Source organism: Sebastes umbrosus, chromosome 15, assembly GCF_015220745.1.
Source record: "Sebastes umbrosus isolate fSebUmb1 chromosome 15, fSebUmb1.pri, whole genome shotgun sequence".
Taxonomy (NCBI): domain Eukaryota; kingdom Metazoa; phylum Chordata; class Actinopteri; order Perciformes; family Sebastidae; genus Sebastes; species Sebastes umbrosus.
The window spans coordinates 18,958,144-18,982,608 of record NC_051283.1 but is presented as its reverse complement, the minus strand read 5'-3'; the positions used below and the strand labels follow the sequence as shown (position 1 = coordinate 18,982,608).

Below are 24,465 nucleotides of genomic sequence, written 5' to 3'. Positions count from 1 at the left end.
AATAAGCCAGGCATTTAGTGAAAACTATCCCACAGATGTCTTCCTCAACAAAAAGGCCTTATGTTGTGAGGAGGGAGCGATAAAGTTAATTGAAAGTTAGCCATTTGTTAGTCTGACATCTAACAGCCATCTGCCGGGGCCGATCTACATAAATTGTACCCGAATAGGACAACAGTGGAATATCCTTTTACTTCATAATCCAATAACGAGGCTCCGTGGTCTTTGGTGTCTCCAGTAAGATCTAATGCCGGGAGTAGGCAGCAGACCAGAACTGTAAATAAGAGACCCGGCGCTTTCCAAAAGAAAATTTAAAAGGTAATCCATCATCTGTTGGGTTTCCAGCTCACGCACTTGGCCGCATACACATACAGTCAAAAGAAACAGAGAGGGCAGCTTTTTCCCCATCTTATTTGTCCTTGAATGTGTGCAGAAACTGGATGACTTAAGTTTTATTAAAGCATGTAGCTTAATATTTGGAAGTGAAATACATCTTGTGATTCCTGATGTATTTGTCCAGTTGCCTGTTGGCTATTCTCAACTTTTCTGTTTATCATTATTGCTGTTGCTTTTGGCTCTTTTGACTTTCCCAGAAATCATCATGACATTTAAAAGCCTTGCGATACATAAACCTCCTTTTTGTGGTGCTAAAATTGTTAAATGGTGGACCCCAGCTGCAGCATAAACACACCCGATCATAATTGGCTCATGCCACACACCACCACCCAACCTTTCAAATGAGATAAAGCTTTGGTTGTTGCATCTCTTCTCTGTAGGGGTTCTGTGTAATGTTCTCTCTCTCTCTCTTTTACACACACTCACTTTTTCTTTGTCTCTCTCTCTCTCGGCCGTCCTTTGTTCCTCAAAGACATTTGTCATTAGCTTCACTAGCTTCACCTGCAAGCTGGCTAGCAGTGGCAACGTTACTACACACACACGACCCCCTGAAGGTAAAGGTTCAATGCTTATCTTCAGGTCGTCCCTTGGTCGCTGTACAGAACAGCTTGTAAGGGTAAACAGTCAGCAGTGGATCTTTTAGCTTTGGGGGTTGATATAGTGTGTGTGTGTGTGTGTGTGTGTGTGTGTGTGTGGGTGTACACTGGAATTCAGAAGACAGCTGGTACAGATGCCCCCTCAACCCCCATTTGGAGAGGTTGCTCAGACCATCTCCTGTTTTCCTCAGCACACACACACACCACCCCCACCATCGTAGAGCTCTTAATATCAACAAGGCGGCAGTTTGCCCGAACTACAGATTTGTCACCTCCCTCCTCCCTCTTCTCTCCCGTCCCTCGCTGTAAACAATGGGAGCCGGTGGCTTCGGTCACGTGAGCCGCCAGCATCTGCAGACGAGCTTGTTATTGTTTTGATTCAGGTTCCACATGCTGACACTCCCATGTGAGCGGGGCTGTGTGTGTGTGCGCACGTGTGTGCAATCATTTTAGGGGTTTGGGTCGGTTGGGACTCGGATGTTCTGCCAAACTCGAGGGCTGCCTGCAGAACTTTGTGTGTATTTTTTGAGTTTGTATTTGTGTGTGTGTGTGTGTGTGTGTGTGTGTGTGTGTGTGTGGATCGTAGTAGCTTTGGCAACATTACCTCACTATGAGCTGCAAAATGGATGTGTTTACCAGGGGCTTCTCTCTCTCTCTCTCTTCGTCTCTCTCTCTCTCGCTCTCTCTCTCTCCCTCTCGCTCTCTCTCTGGCTCTCTCTCTCTCTCTCTCTCTCTCTCTTAAAGACCCCTCTCTTATTTTCTCTCTTGCAGGCGTTTGAGGCTCTCAGCCTTGATGGAGGGAAACATAACACCCTCATTACACACACATGCACACACACACAAAAGCATTTTCTGGAGTTTAGGTCTGCAAACATTAAATGCACAGACACACACACACACACACACACACACATACACACAAACCATGTTACACAGCCATACCCCTCCATATAGCATGCATAATTCATGACCTCCCATTGACATTTATGTAAACACGGGTGCTTCCCTCATGGCTGCTCTGTAGTGGGTCTTTGTCGGAAGGGGTTGGTCGAGTTGAGCAAAACACTCCTTTACTCAACTCTATCCACACAAACACACTTCCCTCCAGTAATGACTTATCTCGAGGAAGTCATTGTTTCTATATCCTCTGCTGACTTGTGCCATGTTGCATGTCAGTTAAAGCCACAATTTTCAATAATCCGAAAACAGCCTGTTTTTATTTAATGTACAGCACATGTCAAAGTGATATTAAGATTTTATTTGGAAAGCTGCGCGACAATTTGTTGTCTGTGCTCCAGTACTGGGAAAAAAAGTCAGATTTGAAGGCCAATTTTATATACTATATTGGATTAGATTATTTCTGTGGTAAGAGTTCATGTCTCACTGGTTTTCACTATAACAAAGAGCAAACTGAAAACCTCCTCTTCCTTTCTCTCTCTCTCTCTCCCTTTCTTTCCTCCCCCTTTTGTCTCTGTCTCTCCCACTTACAGTACACTTTTCCCTCTCACTGTCCACTTCTTTTCCCTCTCTCTTTATTCTTCCCGTCTCCCTCTCATTGCCCCCTTTGCCCAGATGGCTGATTGAGCTTTCTAAGTTGCTTTCGTTCTCCCTTCCTGTCCTCTTTCTCTCTCTCTCCCTCTTGCTTTCACCTCCCCTGACTCGCTGTATTCTATCTTGCTCTCTCCATCTCTGCTTTCCCGCTCATTTCCCCCCTTCATTCCCCCATGATCTGTGTCTCTCCCACACTCTAGCCCTCCCTCTCTTCCTTTGTCTCCTCTCTCCTCTGCCTGCTTCGTGTGTGTGCGTATGTGGTTGTTTTTCCTCTGACTGACAGAGAGAGATGTTAGCCCACTGCTGAGCTGTGTGCTGGCGCTGTAGAATAGGCAGTGTGGCTAACTTACACTAGCATATGAAATCAGTAGCGACAACCACAGCGAGGCGAGTACAAGTTGTTTATCCGAGCTTTCTCTGACAAAACAACTGCGTCAAATTTTGGCACCAAAGCATTTGAAATCTGCCTGCACACTCCACAGATTTCACTACTGTCTAATTGCTTCAGTTGGCTGTTTTCACATGGGAAATTTACTTATGTAGAAAAATAGCTGTAATTAATACTATACACAGAAATTAACATGCCGTTTACTGAACATGCATACAGATTCTATACTCACAAAAGGCACCCGCACATGCACATTTCCAATTATGTATGCAAATACGCCAATCATTTGCAGTTAACCCCCACAGGAAGGGTTGATGATTAATGTTGGGTGCACAATCACACATTTACAAATGATTATGATATCACACAGACAGCAAAGAGGCATCAGTTGTTGTAGTTGTTGTTGTTTCATATTATTTACAGTCCAAGTTTTTTGTATACAGGCGAAAGCGTGCATTGACCCAAATCGTAAGTGACAATTGGCACGTTAGTTGGCTGAAACTGAACATCAATCCGTTGCCTCGCCTGCGGCTGCTCGCACCGGTAGCACTGAAGACGTGCGCGGCATACTGACTCGTACACAGGTGGTGGGAGTGCAACTCAGTAGTGCGCGCTCATATTTATGTAGCTCAAGGGTTCTACTTTGTGTAGTTTCCTGTTGTGTTGTTATTTCTGATAACGCTTGTATTGGAGGCACATTTCAGAAATCCTTTTGTAGTTGAAATCAGCGGGTGGGTGGTAAGGAGAGTTAATTCTGTCCAACCTATGCTGAAACTAACACAAAGTAGCCTCTAGAGGTCTAAATAAGTCCTTGTCCACTGCTGAACATTGGACTATTATCATGTCTTTCGCACTGTGAGGAAAAGCTCAGCTCTGTCTAGCTGTCCTGTGTGGTCAGTCTGCTCAAACACACACACACACACACACACACACAAATCAGGTTTCTGACCTACTGCACATATACTTGGATTTACAGGTTGCTACAGTGCATGTAAGCGCGTTCTCCGATTACACGCCTAACCTGGTTACTTGAGTGCATGTGAACGCACTGTAAAGCCGTTTTCTCATATGAATGCTGGAGAATCAGCTCCGGACATTGTTGCCTATTCACACATGTGGCACACAACAGGAGGATTGTTGGTTTCAGATGCGTTCTCACCTACTGGAAATGCTCCATTTGGTTTAGGTGAGGGGTGGCGTATAGTAGAGTGTGCAGGAGGCAGGACATGATGCGGATAACACGCGTAATTTGGTCATAAACAACCGAGTCTCTTACCGTTCCTTGAATTTGTCTTAACGATTTGGCGTTGACCCTTTCCGACATAGATTTTCCAAATCTCGTCATCTCTCCAGTGAGACATTTTTTGTTGGCGTCTTCATGTAAATGACGATAGAAACGTCATCACATGCCCACTCGCTCGCCGTGAATTCTCCGGACAATGACCGTCTCTGTTCACACATGCGCTCTATCGAACATTACACAGACATTGTACCAGAAAGCTGGCAGGGTAAAGTCTGTTTAATGTCCGGTCCAACTGATTTGGACATTTACCTTCTCACATACAGCTCCTCCGGGTAATGTCTAGATAATTTCAATTGTCTAGTTGCCTTTCGGAAGTCTTGTATGGATGCGTCAGTATGGATCTATATGGGAGCGGTGGATTCTTTGTGTGGACTTGTTGACATGGTTGAGGGGGAAGAAGGAAGGGGTGGTCTCTCTCTCTCTACCTCCCTCTACCCTCTCTCTCTTGGTGTTTTCATTTTTTTTGTCGTGGCTATCCCTTCATGCTCGGTGTCACATCCTCATATCACACAACAGTAAATTAATCACAGATTATACTCGCCTGATGGAGACCTTCCCCAAAACACATCCTCCCTCTGTCACTCCCCCTTCTGTCTCTCTGTCTTTTTTTTCTCTCCAAAACAGTTTCCATCATCAAGAAGTATGTGTGAATATGTCTAACTCTTAAGGAGGAAAAAGGGCATTGCTGCAAAACCACATCTCGCTTAACTTTTCCTGGGCAAGTCGAGGTCAACAATCGCGCAAATAGTGGATCAAATGGGGGGTAAGAGGACGAGAGGAATGAGAGGAATGAAGAATGAGACCGGGACAGAGGGGTGAGAGTAAAGGGGGAGGGGAGTGAGTAAAAGGCCTCTAGGTAAATGTTGAAGTGGCGGGCAGATCCTTTGTCCTGCCGTCGAGGCTGTGTGAGGCGATTGGACCAGCTGATAGGCCTTTCATAATGCCCTCCATCAGCTCAATCTCCGGGGCTTTTATGAGCACCTTCAGCAAACACACACACACACACACACATGAACACGCACGCTGACACACACAGCTACCCCTCCCCCCCTTCGAGGTGTAATTGGGAAAGAGGCCCCTTCCTCCAGTGTGTGTATCGCTCTCCTGGGAGCTGAGGGGCTGGAGGTGCGTATGGCGGTGTGGGTGTGTGTGTCTATCTGCGTCCGCCGCTGGTGGTTACAGCCAAGGTGTTTATAATCAAGCTCAGCGGCGATAAAAGGGTGCTTGTGTGTGTTTAATGTCTGGGTGGTTTATGGCACTTATTGGCAGGTTGTGTGTGTGTGTGTGTCCAGAGGGCAGGTGGAGAGAAAAGACCACTCGGGGCTAACTCGCGCTGCTCTTACGACCCCCATTATCACTACTGCACTTGCCACTAAATACTAATGAACACACAATCTCACACACACAGTGATGAGGTGAAAGGTAGCTGGACGAGCAGCCTTCCCCCGTTTCTTGAAGGAAGGAGGGGGAAAAGTGGAGATGGACGGAGGAGACCCTTTGATTAGCGACGATCGCTCCAACTAAGGCCCCGTGGCATTTCATGAACCTGCGTTTAGTTAGAAGGCCATTTTCCTCTATTAACACAAACCAGTAAACAAGTAGAGTCATTATAACTGCTTATTACGCGGCTTTGTTGAATACTCGATTTCTGATTGGTCAATCACAGTTTTCTGTGCTCTGTTATTTCTTTTATAGCAGACCGTTGCTATTTATAACAGACCGTTGCTATGGGCGCAGTTCTGATGTTGGACTCTGGCGACATCAGATGACCGTTTTTGTGTCAAATTATTGATTTCTTAAGTAAGTAGCCGTGTAATAAGCGGGATAATGTACAGCTAGCGGGTCATTGTTGTGAAATAAATCCCTTCAGGGCGATGCAAGACCCGCTCCGCGACAGGGTGCCACATCGCCCTGTCTGGGTTTATTTCACAATAATGACTTACTTATATGTCCATTAACTGTGATGTGATTTTGATCAGACAATGAATGAAATGCTTAGAAATTATCCAGCAAAAGTTGTTTTATTACTACAAGTATTACAAGTGAATGTGGCAATGATATTGTGAGTATACAGTATTAAGGCCTGTCTACACAGGAGGTGTTTTAACCACGGTTTTCAGTCGCCAGTGTTACACGTGTCTGACGGAACATATCCACTTTTATTTTTTATTAATACAGCTGCCTACACAGGCAGCGCAAAGGCTGCATTTCATTCACGTTTTATATGAGTCACTCTGACCCGAAGCATAGTTTTCAGATTCAAGTCTATTTTCTTTTATGTATGCAACTGCAGTTATTGTGTATTGGGCTCTGAGTGCTGCCAAAACGTGCGTGACCTACACTCACTACAGTGCCTTAACACATCCTTTGTAGACACTGATGGAGGACTGAGGCTGCTGCTCTGCTAACGGGCTGCTTTCACTATGCAGCCTGTGTAGACATTGTGTTATATAGTAGTTAATCCAAATATCTTTTCCTTAAAGGGTACAAAATGCATTTTGCGGCATGTAAGAGACACTTTTGTAATGACTAAAATATCCTTTTTGTTTTTTCATGCTGCGCAGCCTCTGACACTTGTTATAGGCCGCCACTCTCCATGGCAATCTTCTTGATTGCTTATGGATAAGACTGCAACTAACGATTATTTTCATTGTTGATTAATCGGTCGATTATTTTTCTCGATTAAACGATTAGTTGTTTGGTCTATAAAATGTCAGAAAATGGTGAAACATGTCGATCAGTGTTTCCCAAAGCCCAAGATGACGTCCTCAAATGTCTTGTTTTGTCCACAACTCAAAGATATTCAGTTTACTGTCATAGAGGAGCAAAGAAACCAGAAAATATTCACATTAAAGAAGCTGGAATCAGACAAGTTTGACTTTTTTTTCTTAAAGAATTACTCAAACTGATTAATCGATTATCAAAATAGTTGCCGGTGTCACAACCTGGCTCTCAAAGCCATGACAAATAAGGAGACACACCGTGGTAACGATTAAATCAATTAATTTATTTAACAAAAACAAAAAAATTTATGCAGATCAAAAGGTATGGAGTGTGAAGATCAGTAGTGACAGTAGTTTAAGGTGTGCATAGTGTAAATGGTGTGTGCATGTTGTAAAATGTATAAAACAAGCAAAAGATTAACCAAGGAGAACCTAAGGCCGCCACATGCGGGGAAAGAGAGAGAGAGAATGAGACATGAGCCTAAGCTTTATAGGCTTGGAGCGTTGGGCCCAGGTGTTCCCAGAAGGCCCTAATGGCAGGTTAGAGGAACCCTACTATATAGGCGACAGCAGGGGTCGCCACACCGGTTAATTTAATAGTTGACAACTAATTGATTAATTGTAGCAGCTCTATTTATGGTAGTAGTTCTGCTAATGTCCATGGATACCATTCAGTATATTTGGTCCCCAGTTAACACACAATTCATATCTATTATAAATATCCATTGCTAATGTTCCACGGATATTTCAATTAATGTTAAATATCACACATGCAACATTTAATACTACAAATGTAGGTTTGATTTTGGAGCTCCTTTTGAACCATGTTCACACCCTGTCTCGTGATTCAGTTCAATAAGGCCCAGAGTCAGAACTGTGACACCCGGGTACGTTCTGCCACAACACAAATAAATCATGCTGCTGTACCACTCCAGGAAAAAGGGGCACAACAGAGACAGAGAGGCCGAGAGAAAGACATCCTCTGATGTTTGCTCTCCCAGCTGCACACTCTCAGGCTCTTCATTTACTCCATTTCTGACACGGAGCTCAGGTACTTGATTCCTCCAGCCACTTGCTTTTGTTTACTCCAGCACTGCATCATATGGATGAACAGCGTTGATCTGACATGAGAGAGAAATGGATGGAGGGGATGGAGAAAGACAGGTGAAGGAGAGGAGGGGGTAGAGGGACATAGGGAGCAAGAGAGAGGAGGAAAGTAAAGGAGGAAAGAGGGATGAAGAGGGGTTGGGGGGGGGGTATTTACCAGCTAGCCAGCCACTCTAAAGGTCGTCATGACACTCATAGCTGCTGCCTTTGTTCGCATCAGTGGGCGACCCCCTCACTGCTCACACTGACTCTCACACATTCACATACATCCACATTACCCGGCATGCGTTCAGGCATCCATCCACGCAGGTACTTGCAAGCAGGAACATAAACATCTCACAGAAAGTGACACATTTACTCACACACACACAAACACACATGCACACACACACATGCACACACAAGGCCAAATTAGTAGCTTGGAGCAGTGAGATCCTGTGTATTCCCTCTGCTCATTAGGGCACACAGCAACATCAATTCAGGGAAAGCCCATCAACGTGTGTGTGTGTATGTGTGTGTGTATGTGTGTGTATGTGTGTGTGTATGTGTGTGTGTGTGTGTTGTCCCTGCTCCCACCTCCTACCCCTCTTCCTTCTTCCATCTCCCTCATCATCACGCTTTGCATTTTAAATGCGTCTCCATCATTACACCTATTACACACCCATTGTTATCGTTGTATCTTCAGAAATATGAGAGCATCTATTTCTGGAGCAGTACCTCGGGGTTTTGGCGGTATCATTTCATTTTTGTGACATTGTTGACTTCCAAGTTTGTGCTGTTTTGTTGCTCTTATGTGGTTGTTTTTGGGGGACTTCTTGCTTTTATTAGATGGGATTCAGGAGAGAAAGACAGAAAATGAGCATCTGCATCTTCAACCCCCGCGCTATCAGGACACCCCATATGGTTGGATTTGAGTTTTTATTGTGCTTCACAGCGGCAGAGTGCACAAGTTCAACTAGCAAACAGATCCAAATCACTGCTTTTTAAAGCTGCTGATGTACGTTTTGTTAAAAGAGGAGACAACACTATTTGTCATTCAGGTTTCTCAGTATCTTTAAACTTGTTTGTCAAGGTGCTTATTTGATGTGAGGGTAGATTCAACTCTGAGGAATGCAAGCTGAGATGCAAGGATAGCACAGTCGCAGGGGATTACTTCAGTACATCAAGACACGAGAGGTAAATACAGAAAAATATATCAAAACATAATGGTGCAAAAACAACTGGGCGTGTATATGAACTGAAAACATAGATTGTGAGTGCAGCCGGTGTTAAAATATCATACATATAATCAGTATTACATACATAAGGTGTAGCTTTGTGGGAGCACTGGACACAATATTGGGAGAAATTTACCCAAACAATTACATTTGACAGTTTGAGACTGAAATGAATGAATGTGTAATTGAATTTGTTCACTCAGCTCACCTGCTACTAATATTAGATGAAGGGGAACTCTGTTAGTGGTGTGTGGCTGGCCCAGAGGCTGCCCTCCAACCTATAGCACCAATCTAGGACATAACCACCAACTGTGTGTGCGCGTGTCTGTGTGTGTGTGTGTGTGTGTGTGTGTGTGTGTGTGTGTGTGTGTGTCAATCAAAAGGCATAGTAAAAGGTAAAGTGCAGCGGAGAGAGCGGATGATCATTTTCCTTCATCCCTGTCGCTCTAGGGGTTAACTGTCTTTATGGAAGGGGAATGAGAAGAAATCAGGACTTGTATACATCAACTTGACATACACACACACACACACATTGAAGACCTGGTTCTCTACCCCGCGGCTCTTTTCCTATATAAACACACAACACACACTACCTGAAGATCTTCCCTGCACTTAACCATCCCTGCATCCAAGACATTAACGTCTGGCTCGCCTTTGTCATGACATGTACCTTCAAATTCAAAGATCCATTCACACTAAATAGGTTGACACAGTGTCATAAACAAAACATGCATGCCTCTGTTTATGGTCTTCATTTTATTAGAAAAGTGAGAGGAGAAGTAGGAACTGATAAGCAATATTGACTTAGCAAGACGGGAGTCCATTCTGTCAACAGACCCACGCTGCTATTTAGCATTTGTTGCGTTGATAAAAAAAAATAGATAAAGTGATATAGAAGATGTTTGTGTAGCTTCCCTTCAAAAGGTCTGGTGATCCACAACATACATGAATATACCTGCTAATGGCCTGGTGACAAGTGCCTGTGAGTATTTCAGTGCAGCTAAAAGACTTTATGGTCTAGATAGGGAAGAGATAGTGCAGGTGTTTTGAAGTGGGGTTGTATGAGGTAACTTATCCATATTAGGTGTATTACCTACAGTACATGACAGTCGGCACGTCCCCAGTTTGGAGTAGCAGACAGGAGTTACCGCACGGAAGCAAAGTAATGTGCTGCTGTGGCCGGGGCCGGCAGCAAAATATATTTTAGCCACTTAAAAGAAAGGCTCACCTAAAAAAAAATCAATATCAGTTTAAGTATACAGTATATTTAGAATAATTTTGCTGATTTACCTTACCATGAGACAGCTAAACAGTCTGTTTATGTTTCTGACAGGGAACTGAAGCCGTTATCTCTGCTCTCAACAAAGCAACCAGACTCCATTGGAAAAAAATTGTAATTTTACCTTGCAGAACACGGGAGTTGCTGGTCTACCGCTGCCTTGATCGGTTAGTTTGTTTGTGTTGTTGTGTGACATTGTTTGGTTCAGATTCACCAAAGTCAGACAATTGCACAAACAAACTAACCGATCGAGGCAGCGGTAGACCAGCAACCCCTATGCTCTGTGAGGTAAAATTACAGGATTTTTCAATGGAGTCTGGTGGCTCTGGCAAGAGCATAGATGGATACGACTACAACGGTTTTTCCGACGGAAAGGGCTGTCTGACGGCAAAGTAAACCGGTGAAAATATTTTAAATATAGTGTACACTTAAACTGATATTGATTAAAGTATGTTTTGCTGCCGGCCCAGTCCACAGTAGTACATTACTTTGCTTCCTTGCGGTAACTCCTGTCTGTTTCTCCAAACTGGGGGCGTGCTGACCGTCATCTACTGTAGGTAATACACTGACTATGGATAAGGACCTCATACAACCCCACTTCAAAACACCCAAACTAGCCCTTTGAAACAGAAATAAAAAGAAATGAGCCTACCGGCGTTTTAACCACATTTATCAGTGCATTTGTTTAGCCAACAGTTACATCTAAGTGGAAGTATTTGTTTCTCCCCTGTGCATGTGTCTCTGTTTACATGTATGAGCTAATTTTAATTTTGTGTGTGCAGTGTTTTCCCTTTTTGTGTTTTGTGTGTGTGTGTTCTCAGTCTCCCAGCAGTGTGGTGAGTAGATGGAAACTAGGCTAAAGAGCAACACATGATGAGGGAGGCTGATACTGGAGATTTACTCCAGGATAGAGTGAGGAAAGAGAGTCTGAAACACACACATCGTATACCTGTAAAACCGTATGTGAGAGAGAGTCTGTGTGTGTCAGCAGGTCAGCGTTGACTTATTTATCCATTTACAGCGTGAAACGTATCTCATCCGTTCCTAGAGCATTCGAGGCAGAACAGGACAAAGGCTGAGCAAAACATGGATACATGTGCAGATAAAACCACGCTCTGTTGATCTGCAAATAATTCAGTGTATCTACTGTACAGCTGCAACTGTCTGTCTGCAGACACGTGAAGAAGCAACACACACAATTCGACACACAGAGGGTCTTTGGCTTCATGCCCGGGTAAAGTACGCCACGCCCTGTTTTTGCGCCTACCAGAGGGCGTTCACTAAGAAGTGTGTGTCTGTCCGAGAGTGTGTTTGTCGTTTAAAAAAAAGGGAACTAGTGCGTCTGTTTCCAACTGCACGTACTGTCGCTTACTCATGTGTAAAAATGTTTCTGTATATAGCTCTGTCCTTTACCCAAGTGTGTGTGTGTGTGTGTTTTGAGGACAGCTAGAGAGAGAGAGGCAGACAGCTAAAACATGCTAATGTGTAATCAGCTAATTAGCTTCTAGCAAATGCCGATGATTAGACACAGTACGGCTCTCAGCAATAATATTGTTGAGTCTTAATGACTTCATCATGTGCTCTATTCTATACATGACCTACCTTCTACATTCAATAAGCCATTCTCTGTGCAGCTCATTACAGTAGATTATGCTTTTCTTGGCTTTTAAAAACGGTGGTGCACAGGTGGGTTGTTCAGAAAGCACAGATTGAATGACAATTTAAACTTTAGAAGAACAATAGCAAGATGGGAAAAGACCCTTAACCTTTTAGATATTTCATGTTCCCTTCAAGGAAAACACTTTGCTCTGCCTCTTGATAGTTCATTAAGGAAACTCTACCACTTCCTTGTTTCTCATAGTGTCTGAAGAATAGTCTGTGTTCTTTGGGTTTGATGGATCGCACAAAGCAATTTCTTGAACACAGTCCTGTTTCCGGCTCCCGCCTTTGATCTTGAAAAGCTTTGAAAGTCAGCAACCACTCATAATGATGTCTTCATCGCTCTCACTTCACTAAAGGAAGTGAATTCTCTAAGGAATCTTCTTGCATGCATGTCTAAGTATTACAAATAAAAAGTAACATTAAATTCAAGTCATGGTGTTTTGTAACTGAGACAAATATCAATTTGAGTGTGGCGTTGCCGTAGGGACTCCCAGTCTGAGTCTTTATTATAAGATTAAAGGGAGATTTCACCCTAAAAGAAAACGTATCCAGCTCCAGTTATGTCTGACAGTTCAGGCAAGGCTTTTCATTATGATCACGTTTCTCCAAATCTAGAAACAAGAAAGTTATTAAATTATTGTCAAGTAGATTCTCCATGCAGGGGATAACTTTATTTTCTGGTTAGATTACATGCTGTAACTTAAAACCATTTTGTAATGTTTCCGATGTGATGTATCAACAATGTATTAACTTTGAATGGGGGTATGTTGATGTTTTTAAGAAAAGGGGGGAATGTTTCAGCCCTGGAGGAGCACTGACCTGAGATACAGTTCATTGTAAAGCTCAAGTTACAGTGAATCAGATGGAGGTTTTGCACTTTTACTCTATAAGTCTGTGTGAAGGGAAAGATGCCCGGGGGATCTATTTCAAGGAGCTGGCTGCTAGGCCAGTGCATATGTTGTTATGGCTAGGAAGATGACTTGTTCCTTTGATTATATGTCTGCATGTGTGTGTGGCATATGTGTAATATTTACCTTGTTCACCATCTTAGTTTAGCATGCTAACATTTGCTAATTATCACTAAACATGAAATAGAGACTAAATACCTGCAAGAATTGGCTCATAAACCGAAATGAAACCTACCATAGTTGCTTTTAATTTCAGTATATAATTAAGGATTTGGTTATTGTAACCAACAGATGACACCAAAGCAAGAGCAGTAATGTATATGTATAGTTATGTAACTCCTATTGCGTCCATAAAAATGGATCCTTCTTGTAACCCATGTGCTCGGCTTTACAATAAGGCAAACGCCAGCCTGCAGCTGTCGACAGCACCTGTGCAAACCTCACATACACCCTCATGTGTGTCATAGGTGTAGGCCTAGACTTCACACACACACACACACACCTCACAGGAAATTAAATAGGCAACACAATGATATAAATGCCCTTCTGCATATTTCTCAGGTTTTATAGAAATGCTGTTTTTAGGATGCGTGTTTTCCAACAAAGGACTGTTATCTGTAACATCTCTAGAGCCTGAATGATGCACACAAGCATGTCAAAGAAAATTCCTGTGTGTCCCTTCATACACGTCTGCCAATCAAAAGCTGTGCCCTTCATGCATTATGGCCCCGTGTCATATGCAGATTCCTTTTGTGGTTTTGATGTTGTGTGTGTGTGTGTGTGTGGGGGGGAGAGATCAGATAAGCACATGGTATAGGAGTAGCTTTCTGATTTATAGGAGCTTATTGAGGAGGAAATAGGCGTCATAGTCCAGTGGCCGTAATAAACGAGTAGACCTCCCTGCACTGCTCAGCATCAAAGCGACAGGCCAACCCAAACACACACACACTCCTTGTTTCTGTCTTTGTTGCTCACTTACTCTTCGCTCGCTGTGTGATTCGGCAGCAACAAAAGTCAAAGTGTGGGAGGGAAAGCGAGCGAGGGTTGAGAGAGGCAGAGTCCAGCAGGGGTGAAGGGAGGAAGAGGAGCGAGAGGACGCAGCGCAGACAGTGTAGGAGTGAGGGTTGAGCTGGGCAGCGCTGGCCTCTATTTCAGGGGAATTCCTGTAACCCACCACACCTTTCAGCTGCCTTCATTAGAGCTGATTGATAGTTTTTGGGTGACATAGAAACTAAAGCTACAAGAGGTTTGTGCATGTTTGTGTGTGTTTGTGCATGAAGGCTGACCTTGGCCCATTTAGTCTGAATTAGTTTGGAGAAGGAGTTTATTAAAAGAGATTACACACTTTAAACAGTGTATTGCACTACATGTGAAACATCAACTGTGTTGTATCTGAACTTGTCAAGAATGTGACCTCCGATTATTTTGTTGACTCTGAGTAGAAGTTTTCCCTCATTAGCTTCAAGTGGAGGGATGTTGAGTTGTGTGTCTGCAGCCAAATGTTGTTCCAGGATAAGTAGTGAAAAAGTATTTGTTTCAACGGCAAGATTTGGGCTGTGATTTCACTTACAGATTGCCTTGGCTTCAGTCGAGGGAATCATTAAATTCTGTTTTTTTTAGCATTAAAGTTTGAAGTAGTGAACATTGGACATACTGTAAAGTGTTGAATTTCTGTGTAGGTTAAGGGTATGAATTGCTCCCTCTCATGTCTCAACCACTGTTGAGGTATCCTTTAGCTTGGCTACTTGATTCCCAACTACTGGACACGCTGCTCTGGCAGTTGTGTACTGTTTTTTTTTTTTTTTTTACAGGTGTTAGGGAGCATAAAGTGTTTAGCAGGGCGGTGCGGGGCCTAATAATGTGGCACACAAGGAAACAGAGACAGAAGTATGCATCCACCATCAAGGTAAAATTGCAGTTCCTTAAATTATTCAGCGTTGTTCTGAAAAGAAAGAGGTTTACAATCTTATTTCCTTCAAAAATTATTGCACCCTCTTGCACGTTGTCCCTCCTGAACATCAAAGTAAACTTAAAGAGGGGATGGAAAAACAAAAGCCAGACCCACATTTCAGTGGATCACATCTACCTGTCAAACTAACATGACCACAGTAACTTGAACCCCCGTTATTATCTCACTCCCTGCCCAGTGTTTAGTTTGAAACTGGACACTGCCCGTACCCCACAATGGTGGAGACTTTTCCTCTCTCACACACACACACACACACACACACACACACACCTTGCCGTCCTCCCGTATTTTTTGTTCCCATGCAGGTCCTTTGTTTTGTTGAATTCACTAGTGGTACCTAAAAAAGAAGTTGGCACATCTGTCCAGGAAAATACAAGTTTCAGCACACGCCCAATACACACACACACACACACACACACACACACACACACACACACAAACAACAGCTTGTGTTGGCAAACAGTCATATCTCCCACTAAACTCACCAGAACCCCCGAAGAGGGAGCTGTTGTTTTTACTTCTGCATTCACACCCTCACAGTGATAAATCCCAACTCATCTATGAATCTAATTTTAACTCCTGTAGTTTGTAATTTTGGTGTTCAACATGTGTTCATGATTTTCTCAATAAAGGATCTACGTAGTAGCTCTTGAATAGTTCAGTAACAAATGACCAGTATCTCCTTTTCTCATCTGTTTGCTCAGTACCTCCTGCTTGCACTCTGATCTAGTTACAAATCTAAGTCTAGTTCAAGCGTAGTTAATGCTACTAAATGAAAAGTCTAATTTTGGAATATAGAAATTGTCTGCAACCCTGTTTACATCTGGCATTAACATTATGAGACACAAAATTAAAGAGAATGGTAGTCTTTTTCAATCAAAACACTCTGGTTTCAGCTTCTCAAATGTGAATATTTACAGTTCACAGACCAAAACAATTAATCAATTAATCGAGAAAATAATTGGCAGGTTAATCAACCTTTTGTATTTGTCTTAGCGTTTGTAATTAAAAACCTATTTTCCTAATTACCATTAAGATCATTTAAATATGGAGCTGAGTCCATGTTTCAAGTAGGGAAGAAAAACTATATTATACATTATAACTACTGTGCTACCTTTTAAAATATAAAGGGTGACACTGAATGTACCTCTATAATGAGAGTGTGGTTGAATATTTTTGAATGAAAAGGCTGAGATAGTTGAAATTCCCTGTTAACGGCAGGTTTAAAACAGATACAGATCGTTCATACTGTGTGCTGATGCTACCGGAACAGAGAATATTTCAATTAAAGACTCAATGACCTTTTGTCAGGTCATTAAAAAAAAATCCCTGGCCGTCTGTAACGGTTTTAACCTCATTTACAGCATGTGCAATAACATGCTTGTTTGGCCTTTGAAAATAAACTCATTTTCCATTTATGAATAGCCGGCAGCAGGATAAAAATGACATGGATCTATTTCATGTAACGTGCATTAGTAAACACGCTCCTTACTTTCTCTCTGATTTTCTGTTGATGAAGCTGTATGAACATGATAATGTTCCACTTAGGAAGCCTCGGGGGTCAGATATCGGAGGATGTTTTATTGCAACTTAGTGAAGTAAGAATATTAAAACACACACACACTATGGCACATACAAACATATGAAACTCATTTATCAGAATTCACTTACCCATCCATTAACCGTCCCACTACGTCTACTGTGTCACACCACATGTATCGGGCCTTTTATCATGTGTCTCTCTATAACATACATACACACACATGCTCTTGGTGTGTGTGTTAATTATAGCCATAATAACCACAAAACTAAGTTTGATAAGACCACTAATGGTAAATGCGATTTGGGGAAATTCCCCTTCCCACCCTCTCTTTCGCTCCATCTCATACATTACATCTTAATTGTTAGTCCTCCTAATGTGTTTTTCTGAGATTTAGCCTTTCATATTTCAAGATAGATAAAGCACCCAGTAATTATTGTCTGTCACTGTTTCCATGGAAATAATGTCTACAGTCACATGACGGCCTCCCAAGGTGACCAGGAAGTGGTTTTACGGCGACGTAGGGTGGGGGGTTATGGGTGAAAGTGGCAGTTGTGTATGCGGCTCCGTTTCTTGATTTATTAGGAGGCTGTAATGACATCATATTCAACAGAAAGGGTCATAAATTAGACATCAGCTAATGGAGGCTGAGGCTCTTTCTTTGTTAGCGAATGCTCTCTTCTCTTCCACCAATCTCTGCCTGTAAAGTTAATACACTTTTAATAGCTCTCACATTGATGCAAGGGCGTACAATCTGGGAGGGACATGTCCCCAATATCCAGCGACTACTGAATTGTCCCTAGCAATAATTTTGATCAAAAAAGCTGCTCTAATGGAGCCGCAAATTAGTGAGAGAATAAGATAAATCTGAATTGTAGTTTGTCAACTACAACGGAGTATTAGGGCCACTGTTAGAAAAAAAATAATAATCTGAGATTTAGGCCTAGAGAATTAAGTCATAATAATATTATATTACGAGACCGACAGCTCTGTGTCTTTGTCTGTGTGTTTCGCCCTCACTTATAGGGCGCCTTCACAAACCATAGTCCGTTTGACTGGTACAAATCAGAGCGAAATTTATACTTTTGGTTTGTTTTCTATTTATTCTGGTTCGGTTTCACAGTGCACAATTTAAAGTTGACCAAATAAAAAATTAAGTAGCTGAGGGCCGTGTACGAAGGAGCGAATTTATCTTTTTCATCTCGAGAGCTGCCACTTCTATCCAGGGATTTGTGGACTTTGAAATATTATAATAGTAATATAATAATGTTTTTTCACTTTCACTCAGCACTGATCTATTTTTGTGGACTTTTTTTTAGCATATTCTGTATGTTCTCTTCGGCCCAGATGTCAAGCAAACATCGGACACAGGCAATGCCCGCACAGACAGCCTGCTTGGAAATTGTCCAAGACCAACTCTCGTAAATGGTCTCGGATCGGTTGTTTTGGTCTGCGCCAGAGAACCATTACTGCGTTCACAACCACCCAAATGAACCGCACCAGAGTTCGATTAAAGTGGACTAAATGTTGGCTTGTAAATGCGCCCATAGTCTGTCAGCGTCTTCAGTCTTCAGACTCCAGGATGCTTCCTACTGAAAAGCTGTGAGCTGCACTTTATCAGAGGTGGTGAGGTCACATTTTTGTGGACAATAAGCCACACAATGGTGAGATTAATGCCTGATCAGAAGTGTTGTTAGTTAGTTCCTGTTTTCCACCTCTTATGAAGGCCAGCATACGGCCGCTTCTCTAAACTTTGTCTCATACAGAGACCAGAGTCCCAGACGGTCTGAAGAGGATACTACCATATCAGCAGAGCGATAACGTAATGCTACTATAGGGCAGGACACATTTTTATCAACCTTGTGATTAACTGGTTCAGTTTGGTTCTGGTTCAGAAAATGATACATCCTCCAAAAGTCTGTTCTCGTTTGGTAGAGAGCCTTGGAAATCCCCTCTTGCTCAGTGCGCTCCTTTAACTTGTAGTTGCTAACACAGCCAAAAATAAGGCCTCACTGACTGCATGTGGAGAAACACACACAGCCCCACTACGATCAACAACACCATCTCAAGTTAGTGTGGAGCTACACAGACACATAAAGACACCTGAATGGTGGAGATCAGGTACACATGGTGTCTTGGGCAGTGAAAACACTGTTGATTAACTTGGTCGCTGTGCCTGTCAACACCACAGATGAACCGATTTGGATATTGTCTCATCATCAGCACACAAACAGTCTACTCATTGTGACAGGCAGCTGGCTGTTTGGCAGTTAATTTGAGCATATCAGCTCTTGGATGGGCATGCAGCTCTGACAGCTACTCATTACAGTACAAACGGTGAACATTTGCACTGAAAAAATTTTGATTTTTGGGGGGGAAAGTCCAAAGTATGAATATAAAAAATTTTAGGAGAAGTGTCAACCTGTGCCAAGTAGCGTTGTGGTAAAAAAAAGAAAGAAAAAACACCCAATCAAAAGTTGATCTCAATGCAAACAGTAAGAACTGCCCTGTGCTTTTTATTTACAGCCTTTGTTCCCTATTATGGAAAAGGTTTACTCTTGGGATCAACACATGGCTAGATTCAAAGTGGGTTAGACAAAACATAATGAAGTTTTGGGTGAGATTTATCTACATATAAAATGTAATGATGCGTCCTTATACGTTTGTCAGCTTTTAAGTCGTCTTAAACACATCTGCATTAGTTTGGCACATGTGGATTTTGGGACTTTCTTTTTCTTTTTTATATTTGCTTAAGCTCGGTCAACGTGGATGGGGAGCATCTGTGCCTTAAAGCCATTCTAAAAATACACATGGGGAGTCACGTCTGGGCCATTCAACATGTTCAACACTGCTGCTGTTGTTAAGCCTCTCCACTGTTGCTTTTGGTTATACAGTACAGTACAGTATGCTTTGGGTCATGTGCTGTTAGGATGGGATGTGAATTGTTGCCCCAGTGCAAGTCATTCCAAGTTCCCTGTCATGCTTTACAGCGGGATATTGCACCAGACGTTAAACTGCAACATGACTAAGGAGGCATGTGTTTGCATGCTGTCATCGGTTATTTACAACACAGATGCAGTGAGTGTAGTGATCGCAGCCAAAGCCCCGTTGTGACAGACCCTGTGGTCCTTGGCATTGTGGTTACTTTCCTGGCCGCGTTCCTCGTTTTTATATCTTTCTATTGTTTTTTATTTTATTATATTTAAGCTGAAATGTCACTGAATTGGGAAGACACGGTCGGGGAGTTTCTAGATGGATTCATCTCAGTGAGCGTTCAATGCTTGATTTGCACAAATTGTTTTTGCTGTGCACATTTATGAGGGGCAATCAGCCATTGGACAGTACAGATGTTTATTCAGTTCAATACCAGGAAATCCAAATGCTCTTATATTCCCTTTTTCCCTCTGAAGCAGAGTCAAGAACTGGCGTGCTCAACTCAAACGTCTTCAGAGTTTAATGGGTGCCAACCAGAAAATCACACAATAGCAAATTAAGTCATCAGCACTTGCAAACAAGTATGCAATACTTTTAATAATGCACAGCAGCAGAAGGAAACAGATACATTTCAGCCCTTGCGAGATTACCAACCAGCTGATACAGGTCATCAAATTATCGCCATCACAACCCAGATACTAGTAAGAACAATAAAAGCAAGAAAATTGAAGTCATAAGAAGTAGCAATCATATTCTATTCTTGCAACAATTCATGTAATGCCCAATTGATTTACACATTAACAATAAAAAAATGCATGTGTACATATGTAAACTCATCATGTGCAGAACCCATAGAAGATATAAACACAACAAACAACATCATCAAAAGATAAATACTAGTAAGAAAAATAGTAATAGTTCTCAGTTTTAAGGATCTAATTGACATTTGGGCAGCATTTCTATTTACTTGCCACTTAATGCATACAGTTGTGATTACATAAGTTAGACAATGCATTACTATGACCAGTGTAACCAGTACGGTAGATGAGACACAAGTGCTGATGGAGGAGAATATGAATTATTGCATCATCTTGCAGATTTTTGCATAACTTGCACAATCCTCTATCCCCTTACTTCTAAGAGTGCATTTATTTGTTGTTTGAAAGGTATTAGGAAAGTAAAAATAATGTGTTGTTTATTTCAATATATTTGTTGCCTGTAAAGGATTTATACCAATTAAGACTCAGGATAACCATTTGATCTCAGCGGCTGTGAAAACTTGGTGATGGCTGATGTCATGTTTCTTCCGAGGCAGCAGGAAATTTCATCATTGTAATAGAATTGACTTTGATCAGTCACCATCAAAGTCTCAGGAAAAAAACACACACACACACACACACACACTGCTTGTTATGTTAATAGCGAGCATGTACCATAGGTACAGTATACCGTCGGTAATAAAGCTATTGACATCTCTTTGATCACAGGGATTGCCTCTCTCTGAGGAATACATGCGAGAGGATTAAGGCACCTGTCTTCTATTGTACATTTGCCACGCGCCAATTAGAAGAGACAAATACGTATGCTGTGTGTGGTTAGTCTGTCATATGGATTGGCCAGTGTGTGTACTGTGCAGCACTGAGCTTGTGTTGATAATTCAGGCTTTAGGGATTGAGGACAAGACCCACATCAGTCTAGATTAGTTTTACATTTATTCAGTTTTATTTTGTACAGCAGCGTTTCAGCTGTTGGCTGTTGATTTTTCTAATGGGGTCTGAGCGATTGCATCAGTCGCCCACAAAGGACATAAAAAAAATAATAAAAACTTAGATGTAATTAGAAGCTTATGCTGCAGAATTCAAAGCTGAGTGAGTTTGAGACCAGAAGGAGGATTTTTGTCTGAAAACATCTGGAGGGAAATGAAGAAGACACAGACTCACTGTGTTCTTGAGCTTCACAACTTCAGACATTGGTTTATGTGTGTAAGGTTAAGGGGTGGGCAAAAAATCAATACAGCATAGTATTGCGTTGTTTTGCATGGCACTATTGTATCGATACACGGACAGCACATATTGATCTTTTATTATATAAACTATTAACCTCTTAACAATACGACTGCTATTCTGTCTTTCAGAGGTTGTAGCGGGCTCAGTCTTAAAACTAGATTGAAGATGGTCATATCATATATCATATAAAACTAGAAAACCTAAGGAATCCATTGGTACCAACCATGTCATGTTAGCTTGGAAGAACACTAAATAACACTCCAAAGTTACGCTAAATTTTGGTGAGAAAAACTGGCATGGCCATTTTCAAATTGGTCGCTTGACCTCTGACTTCAAGATATGTGAATGAAAACTCTGAGATGAACTGAGTGAAAACTGTATCTTATTAAATAAAACAGATGTTGACAAACTGCATAATTTGCAGTTAAACAAAGGTAATAAAATCACAATCTATCTTATCAGAATACTCAGCATATCGCAAAATGTTTAAAATCACAATGAGATCGTATTGTGACTTAAGTATCATGGTAATATCGTATCGTGGGGCCTCTGGTGAATCCCACTCCTAGTAATGTGTGTATATTGTGGCCTGTTAAAATCTGCATATGAAAAACATAGAGTAGAGTCTTTTTCAGTGATAATGTATTGGGAGCAGAAGACACTCAGTAAAATCCTGCTCTTTTTCTTTTGTGTTTTCACAGACGGTCGGAGGAGGAAGTGGACATGGACAAGGTGACGGCTGCCATGGTGCTGACAAGTCTCTCCACCAGCCCGCTGGTCAGGAGTCCACCTGTCAAAGTCAATGGTGAGCATCACAGCTATTAAAATGGGGGATGTCCTTTTGACCCAGTGGGGTTTTGACAATTACAATATGCTTTAAACTTCACAGCTTTAAATTAATCTTTGGCGGCTTTGATGTATCATTCCCTCCCTCCCAGAATCTTTATGAAAAATGAAACCCTTTTTAAAAAAAGTAGCGCAGCCTAAGCCTGTAATTTGTATGTTCCGCTATACGCTGACTTTTCATTCCCTCACAGCTGTTATCTTGTGAATGCATGTGCAAGCTTAGCTTGATAAATTACTGCCACCTGCTGTGCTTTAGGATTCTCCCATCAATGAGTTCTGCACATCCACAGAAAAGCACAATGAGTCTGGATCTGTGCCACCCTACACGGTGGCGGGAATCCAAAGTGCCCCGTAGCTGCAGTCACATGCGACCAAACGGCCGTCTATTCAACCGAGCAGACGTGCAGCCAACCCTCCAACCACCATGCACGCGTTATCACAGTTACACTCACAGTCAGATGTTAAATGTGCATCGTATACATCATGCACACGTGCACAAAGTGGATTTTAAATACCAACTGTACGGTTTTATCTTAATGTAGTCATCCAGATGTCACACCCATGCACACAAGTTGGAGATCATACAATGTGCATTTACATCAGTACACAAAGTAGGTTCTCATGCATGGTGCACCATGGTTAACATTTCATTCTCATAATCTGCCATATGATTGTTCAATTGCACATCTCTCATTGAAAGGTGTTGATCTTGATATTATTATCACTCAATCATAACATTTCTGTACCACAAAACCAAATGCATATCAGAGCAGCTTTCTTATTGTTGGTGAGCCACTTCCTCTTTCATGTAGTAAAGAAAGACTGAGAGGAGAGACACTCCTCCACCAAGAGGCAGCTTCACTAGACCAAACAAACTAGGTCTGCTCTTCACTCTTCCTCTCTCTTACTCACTCAAACACATCCCTCAAAACACACACACATATTTTCTCACACACACACTTGTGTACACACTCCAAAGTTTCCCACCAGCCTCAACCTTCACAAAGTGAACTGCCTTTTGTAGCTGATATTCAAAAGAAACGTTTCTTTGATCTGAAAAAACAAGACCTTGGAAGTGTCGCAGCGGAACCACAGAACAAAAACAGTAACCTTTTTTTTATTGTGTCACAGACAACAGCAGTGCTGCGAGGCTCTTTTGTGTGATGTGCAAATAAAGCCGTCTGAACTTAATTGAATGTCTTGATCTCCCACCGCTGATAGAGGAACGCCCACACATTTTGCTGTGGTTGTATCATCATATGACTGAAGGAGTTTGTTAGATTTACTTATGATCTCCCCCTATGTTCTTCTTTCCTCCTTCCCTGCACCTCTCCCCTTTTTGTTCACCATCTTCTCAGAAGGTCTGAGTGGTTCGTGGAAGGACAACGGCTCCGCTGGACCCTTCACCCCGTCTAGCAACAGCTCTTCAGGGGGTTACTGGAGCTGGTCTGCCCCCAGTGATCAGTCCAACCCTTCCACACCTTCTCCGCCGCTCTCTGCCGACAGCTTCAAGCCCTTCCGTGTGCCCAGCATGGGCGGTGTGGGACCCGGCCCCGCGGGGCCCGAAGACCCTAGCCTGGACGAGCAGGACGGCAGCAGCCTGCTCTTCGATGAGCCCATCCCTCGCAAGCGCAAGGTGAATACCGTAGACAACATCTGAGTTAAAAGGCTGAAAGGAAAAGGCCTGTTCTGCTTCTGAGAACACATCTTTGTCAATTAGGAGTTGAAGGCATTTCTACCATTAAAAAACAAATAGGCATACACAAGATGAAATCACGTATTACTACAATATTAAAACATTTGACTTCTTCCACATTAAACCACCAGACAGTAAGAAAACAGCTACATTTCTTCTTCTTTGTCCTCTTTTTTTCTGGCAAACTTGTTCATGACAGCCATCATCTGGTAGAAAGTGGAACAGCCCGCTTACTTCACCAACACTCAGCTGGTTGAACCTCCATTCTGTCCTCTCCTGCTCTTCATCATCATCACTTGTAGTCTCTTTTAAAATAGCTGACCTCAGGATTTAGTTGTTCTCATTTA

At 42.3% G+C, this 24,465-nt stretch overlaps 1 protein-coding gene across 2 annotated transcripts in view; it reads left to right on the top strand.

Annotated features, from left to right (window-relative positions):
• znf704 (zinc finger protein 704) overlaps window positions 1-24,465 on the top strand; it is a 53,630-nt gene that overhangs the window by 17,211 nt on the left and 11,954 nt on the right. The window contains exons 3-4 of one of the 2 annotated variants that reach the window (XM_037794141.1): window positions 22,278-22,381; window positions 23,784-24,058. In XM_037794141.1, the coding sequence (XP_037650069.1) occupies window positions 22,278-22,381; window positions 23,784-24,058 (379 nt within the window). Of the gene's footprint in view, window positions 1-22,277; window positions 22,382-23,780; window positions 24,059-24,465 lie in introns of both variants that reach the window. The other variant, XM_037794139.1, reaches the window with a different exon arrangement.